Raw genomic sequence first — 7,402 nt, forward strand, 5'->3', positions numbered from 1 at the left:
TCTTTCCCTGCTTTCCTCCCATCCCAAAGGAGAAGAGCAGGTGGAGTTTCTCTTGGCTGCCTGCCTTCCTGACACACTCCCAGCATCACTGGGGCTGACTCCTGCTCTCCAGCCTCCTCAGCTGCCCAAGCTCTGCTGCATTCCTCCAGCCACCCAGCAGATGCAGCTGGGATGCAAGAAAGGAGGGAAAGAAACCCCAAGTGCAGAGGGCTCAGCAGACCATGTATTTAGCAAGAGCAGGTGGAGTTTCTCTTGGCTGCCTGCCTTCCTGACACACTCCCAGCATCACTGGGGCTGACTCCTGCTCTCCAGCCTCCTCAGCTGCCCAAGCTCTGCTGCATTCCTCCAGCCACCCAGCAGATGCAGCTGGGATGCAAGAAAGGAGGGAAAGAAACCCCAAGTGCAGAGGGCTCAGCAGACCATGTATTTAGCTCAGCCTTGGGTCAGGGCAGGACCAGAAGCTGGAGGCAGAGCTCTGTGCAGGCAGAGCTCTGTGCAGGAAGCACCTCCCTGGCTGCCTCTGGCAGTCGGAGCCTTCCCAAAAGTTGCACGGGAGCCTTTGGGTAGGAAGCAAGGCTAAGTCTTGTAGAGACTTATTAGAGACAAACAGTTTAATGAGCATGTTTTATTTCCAGACTTCCCATATGCCCCACAAATCTCTCTGAAGCTTAATTTGCTGCTTTCATGGCATTGTTTTGCCACAGAGATGTGGAGTGAGTGTGGATGTATTTTCCAAAGACAAAGCTTGAGTAAGGCTCAGAGGTGAGGTGGGAGCTCAGCAGCTTTGGGCTTCCAGCCTGTTCTTTCAGTAATTAAGCTGGTGAGCTTCTGCTTGCACAAGTATGCATTTAATGACTAGAGGGGTACTGCAGAGCACCCAGGTAACCACCACCCATGGCAGCAGAGCAAGTGGGGAAGCCATGTGGCAAGGCTTGTTAAGCTTATTAATTTAAATCTACCTTTGTTTTATTTATGAATTTTAGAAAGGACCCAACAAGACTCCAGTGGCTGCCATTTGCTTAACAAGTGTCATCACTATGGCTTTTGTCTTCATTGGGCAAGTGAACGTTCTTGCTCCCATAGTCACCATCAACTTCATGTTGACGTATATTGCTGTAGACTATTCCTATTTCTCTGTCTCCTTGAGCTACAACATTCAGCAGAAACCTGACGAGACCCAGATGGAAAACACTCAGCCTGCTCACTCCTCCCAGCCTTTAATTTTCAACAAGTCTTCCAGCCATGCAGCAGATGGAGTAATTCAGAGCCGATCAAATGGCACCTTGCTGGAATTCAGGAAAGACATGGACCAGCTTTTTAAACCATTTTGTAGTGAGCCAGGAGCCTGCAAAAAAGACAGAGCCGAGAATTTAACCCAAAAGGTCAAACAAAAGAAGGCAAAGAAGCCAGCCAAGCAGACGTTACAAGACAGCTTCCTCCTGGATCTCCGTCATGATGCTCCCCTGGCTCAGTGCAGCTGGAATGAGACTGTGGAGCCCCACAAGGAGAACCAGCAGGACCTGGCTGAGCAGAGCTGTTGGTGTGACCCAGGCCCGTGCTCATCACCTGCTGTGGATGCCCAGCACAGCTCAGGGATCCTGGAGCCAGGGGAGCAGCTCTGCAGCGAGGCAACCGTGCTCCCTGGCCGGAGGGGGGAAGGTGAGGGCTGTAGGAGACAGGCAGCTCCATGTTCATGGTGCTTTCCTGGAGGAAGGTGTGAAACTAGCTTTATGTGGGGCTGTCATTCAATGATTCATAGCAGTAATATCATTTATTGCAGGGGCAGGTAGGGTTCATGGCAATGCATCACAGGAGAAGTTCCAGTGCAATTTCCTAAGGAAGATTAATCACAGGAAAGCAGGCAGGACTATATTTAGTGTAGGCTTGTTTTCTATATGCTCATTATTCTACACATGCACACTTAACACTGTACATTGAATAGGTTTGGTGTGCATCTTGGGGTTTTACTTCATCCTGGTGCAGGGCAGGAGGGATGGAGCTGTGTGAGCCTGAAACTCAGGCTGTCAAAATGCAGTGGTCCCTGTGCCACTGGTGGGGCCTGTGGGTCAACATCCACAGCTCAGGGTTTCAATGTGCTGTGTTGGCCCCTGTGGGTGTTTGGTCCTGTGTGCTTGCCTGCAGTTTGTCATCTCAGAGTTGTAGTGTTTTATCAGTGTTATCCAATGAAGGTGCATAAACCCTTCCAATGAAGAAAAGCCTTATTTCTTTTCTTTCACAAATAGGGAAACTGAGGCAGAGATGGGCAGATGTGGCCTTCAAGTGGAGTCAGCACTAGAGCTGACAATATTTATTTATCTATTTATTTTTTATTTGATTTTAGAAGATTTGGTTAAACTCTGTGTCCCAGTTTCAGTTATCAGCTAGAATTTTTGCTTTGGTTTTCTGCAATATGGCAATGAAAGTAGGAAAAAAACAACCCAAACCCACTTTAGCACCTTTCTAATGTATCTTTTTTTTTTTTCTTTTCTTCTTTAGAATCATCTATAAAACAACAAATTCCAGAGCTGGATATTCAGCAAATGCCAGAATCCTTCTACTCTAAATTCTGCAACCACTGGGTTTCCTTGGCTGGTGTAAGTAATTTTCTTTTAGTTTGAGTGCTGGTTTGTGGTTGTAGAAAACAGATGGAAAGTCATCCCTTACTGCAGTGTAAATGCACTCCAGTACTTTAAATTGGCATTTGTTTCTACTATGCCAGGTCACCTGAGCTTAAGTACTTAAGGTACCTTGGATCCAGCAGTTCTAATTCAGAGAAAGCCAAATGGCACAGTATTTCAGAGAACACCTGCAAAAAAACCCCATCCCAAAACAAAAATACACAAATTCCAAGCCTGGCATCTTAGGACTTTCAAGATCATAGAATCACAGAATAGTTTGTGTTGGACCTTGAGGATCATCTAGTTCCAACCTCTCTGCATGGACAGAGATACCCACTAGACCAGGTTGCTCAGAGCCCCACCCAACCTGCCCTTGAACACTTCCAGGGATGGGGCATTCACAGCTTCCCTGGGCAACCTGTGTCTCATTACCCTCACACTAAAGAATTTCTACCTAATGTCTCTTCCAGTTTCAATCAATTACCTCTTGTCCTATCACTACATGCTCTTACATAAAGCCCCTCCCCAGCTTTCCTTTAGCCCCTTCAGGCACTGTAAGGCCACTATGAGGTCTCCCCAGAGCCTTCTCTTCTCCAGGCTGAACAACCCCAGCTTTTTCAGTCTGTCTTCATAGCTTCTTCAGCCCTCTCATCATCTTTGTGGTCCTTCTCTAGACTTTCCCCAGGAGCTACATGTCCTTCTTACGTTGGGGCCTCCAGATGCGTGGCTGGCTGGGAAAAAAAATCAGTTTCCCTCTTTCACCGTGAGCCAACCTGCTTTTTCTTGCTGTGAGATGGACTGACGCACCAGCTTCAAAGCTGTGTTGTTTTTATGTATGAGCCAGTTTCTGGAAGCTCAGGGTGGGGTTTCAATAGTGCTGACTTCCTGATAGCAGCATTCTGGCTGTGCAATTCCACCTTTTGAGGGAGAGAAGTGGGGCATTCCCTCTGCACTAACGTTACTCTAAAGAATAAGTTACTTTGCAGTAGCTTCTGTCTCAAGCTGCTGAGGAGTTTAGGATGTTTAAATTCATCTTGGGAAGAGGGATTAATAGGCAGATGACAGGGAAAGGTTCAGATATGCATAATGAATGAACCATATGGCTTTGCTGCATGGCTGGGGATTTCATAGTTGTGTGTAAAATGTAACAAACCCACTCGAACACACCAAAACCTCTTAGTTTAATCCTCAGGTGGAGCTTGACACCTACTTTTCAAATTGGTGCTGCTGCCAGCAGCCAGCTTCTCATGAGGGGTCCCACCAGACTGTGGTGACAGAGCTGGGACAGATGCTGGAGGCTCCTCTCTAGTGATGGCATCTTTAGGAGGCTGCATGCTGGTGCTGTCTCCAGGCTCAGTAACTAAGGTGGCTCCCAAGTGCAGGTTCAAGCAGAGCAGTCAGGTCCCTGTGTTGGCAGGGAATTTGCTTCCAGAGATGACTGACGTGTTCACTAGGGCAGATTTGGTTTCCTGTCAATAGTCAGATTTGGAGGAGGTTGCAGCAGAGCTGAGAAGGGATCAATGATGTCTAATTAAAATCACAGAGACAAAAATCAGATGCATTTATTCATCCTGGGCTCTTTTCCCTTCTGCCCTCTCCCAGCTTCACCAGTCGTGTCAGACTGGACCCATCTAGCTCTTTGCATGCTGCCCCTTGCTCTCCTACCCCGATGATCCATGAAGGAGCCTATTCCTGCCCCCATTCCTATGCTGCTTGAGCCAAATCTGCCTCCTGAGCTAGTGAGCCTCTGGATACTCCTCTTGGAGAAGTCCAAGCAGAGACCTGAGGCCCATGCTGCCTCTAGGTCTCCAGGCAGCCCTCTGAAAGCTACCTGCATGCTGTTGAAGATGACACTGGAAATGTGTGCTGTCCCTCCTTCGAACAATGAGGCCAAACAAGGCTCCTTATGACTGGAGGACCTCATTACTGAGAAACCTCAGCCATGCCATTCCCAAATCTTTTCTGGTAATACCAGATGGAAATGCTCTACGTGTTTCCAAAAGCCATGCACCATGGATTGGTTTGCAGGGAGGAGATTACGTGGTTCCCCAGGGTTCCTGCTGCACCACTGACCTAAATCACCAATGTGCAGGAGCATCCATTTGCCCACATGGTTGTGGCTGGCATCATTCTTCCTGTGGGCAGTATCTGGGCTGGGCAAGGAGAGCCTCTGGTGTGTACCTGTCCCAGGATATCACCAGGGTTACACCTAAAAGGAAACACTTGTCTGGATAATGCTAGATTGGACGGGGCTTGGAGCAACCTGATCTAGTGGAAGGTGTCCCTGCCCATGGCAGGAGGATTGGAGCTAGATGACGTTTGAGGTCCCTTCCAACCAAAACCATTCTGTGCCAAGTGGCTGTATCCTGTGCCTGTGTCTTGCACAACACTCTCAAGAAGACTGTGAGAGAGATGGAGATGTGGAGGTGCCATCAAACCACTCTTTTTTCAAGCATTTAAAACCAAGATGCAGGATTCCTGACAAAAAAAAATAAGAAGAGAAATTCCTCGTGTTCTCATAACAACCTGAAAACCCCAGCACTGCCTCAGTCATCAAAGAGTTTTCCTTAGAGCTGCAGTACCTGCTTATCTTGCCAGGTTGTGGAACAAGGTGCTGATGGGGTGTTGGACCATGTCTGGTGCTGAGTGGTCCTCCCTGTGCACTGCACACAGAGCCAGAGCAGGAGGCTGGTGGAGCTGCTGGGCTTTGCAGAACGACTGTTAGATCATCATCAGTGTATTATCTTACAGGCTCTGGGGTAACCCCAAACCATGTCTTTCCAACAGGCAATCATGTCCCTCATCATAATGTTTGTCATTCAGTGGATCTACACCCTTGTCAGCCTGGGTGCAGCTGTGATTCTGTACTTCTACATCGGCCAAGTGAGCCCAGGACTCCCCCTTGGTGAGTATCTTTTTGTTTTTTCTGTATTATTAAATCTGCTTACAAATTCATTAAACTTTAACTTAATTAGGAATCCAGACTCCTGTGTTTAATATGCAGGTGACACAATGAATGCTGGGGTTTTGTTTCATTGCTGGTTTTAGAGTACATTTTGTCTCTGACTCTTTAATTTTATATTGGATTGTAACTGTTGCTAGTGCTGGTTCCATAGTTTGAACATTGCAGCTTATTGCTTTAATATATTGTACTTTACATGGCAAGAGCAGGTACTTTTACTAAGACTTAACAGTGTTGGCAGATTGTAAATGTATCACAGCAATGAGAAAAATCTGCCATAAATGCGTTTTAATAAACTTAATTAATCCACCTAAACCCATCTGATAAAGCCTTAATGAAAATGGGAATTACGACAAGTATCTGATTAAATTTCAGCATTCCTGACTGCAGGACAAGAGAGCCTTTTGATTCCAGAACTAAACAGGTTGAGCATATTGGGAACGTAATCTGGGAAAATAGGTGGAGGGCATTATGTGTGATCAGCTTAAGTGAGTTAAAAATTAAACAGTGAGGCACATTCAGAAGGCAGCTCAGGAGACCCTACAGCTCCTTGGCATGGCTGCACGAGGGGTTTGCACTGCTGGGTGGCCCTGAAGGCACTGGGTGACACACTCAGCGTGCCTGGACTCACATCCTTACACACACACGTGTGTGTGTGCACACGTACCTGCACACAGTGTGCTATTGTTTGTCCAAGATGAGAAACCAAGATGAGAAAAGTAAAAAGAACTTGAGTCCATAGTTCTTCTAAGCCATGCAGAAATAGCTCCCTGTGTCTATTTGGATGGAAGAGGATTAGACACTAGGTAAGTACAGACTGGATTTCAGACACCCAAAGGATGAGAAAGGAAAAAATAGTTGTCACTCAGTAACCATCAAAACATCACTCACTGATGCTTGTCTTTCTGCTCTAAATGACTTATATTCTATTTATCTGTATAGAACAGTAAAAAAGAGCTGAGATGGTGGATAGTAGTTGCTGATTTTTATCTTTTAGCAGTTATAACAAAGTTGTTTACAGTCCCCATATATTAAACAAGACAAAAAGAATGTTTTCAGGCTTTGCAATTTTCTTTGCCTTTGTATGTTCACTATCTTATATCTCTGTCACTTGCTTTTGAAACATTTACCAAAAATTACTCTAAGAAGAATTTCTCAGTATGTGGAGGATTTTGGAAAGTGATCTGAATAATGGCAGCATAATTAGACTTTTTTTTTTAATTATTATTTCTTTTGCATGTGTATTCCCATGCATACAGTAAAACAGTACACAGCAGGGAAAAGTTAGAAATGAATGCTCAAAGTTCAGCCTGGTTCTTATTTGGCTGGGACTGAAGGTTATTTTGTACTCACATGGCATCCAATGATCCATGAGTTTGTTCTTCAGAAGGCTGAATGACCCTTCTACCTAAAAAGGTTGGGATACACTGGCTCAAGAGATCCTCTGGATTAAGGACTAGATTAAGACCTTGGGAGCAGAAATACTCTGGGATTTTGACATGACCCTTCTCTCTTTTTCTCCTCAACAGCCTAAGCCAAATCCAGCAGGCCCTACTGAGTCCCTGCTCTTCTCCCTGTCCCTCACCACAAACTCTGCTGCTTTTGCTGCCAGCTCTGGCACTTCCCTGCCCCTGCAGTGAGCCAGGGCAGGAAACTACAGAGAAATCAGAAACATTAGTTGTGGGCATAATAAGCTAAACCAGCTCTCCATGGGATCAGATGGGAGGAAATGAATGGTGAGGCCACAGCTACTGTGGCTGAGATCAGCTGAGCAGCTCCTCCTGTCTTCCCATCCCTCCAGTGGGAATGATCTCCACAGTGT

The 7,402-nt window shown here is 46.2% G+C and overlaps 1 protein-coding gene across 1 annotated transcript in view; it reads left to right on the plus strand.

The window, feature by feature from the left end:
- SLC12A8 (solute carrier family 12, member 8) overlaps positions 1-7,402 on the plus strand; it is a 48,248-nt gene that overhangs the window by 38,295 nt on the left and 2,551 nt on the right. Inside the window, exons 9-11 of the mRNA XM_009996213.1 lie at positions 984-1,659; positions 2,497-2,594; positions 5,406-5,523. Of these exons, the coding sequence (XP_009994515.1) occupies positions 984-1,659; positions 2,497-2,594; positions 5,406-5,523 (892 nt within the window). The remainder of the gene's footprint in view (positions 1-983; positions 1,660-2,496; positions 2,595-5,405; positions 5,524-7,402) is intronic.

The sequence above is a fragment of the Chaetura pelagica genome, unplaced genomic scaffold, assembly GCF_000747805.2.
Source record: "Chaetura pelagica isolate M959 unplaced genomic scaffold, ChaPel_1.0 scaffold3, whole genome shotgun sequence".
NCBI lineage: Eukaryota > Metazoa > Chordata > Aves > Apodiformes > Apodidae > Chaetura > Chaetura pelagica.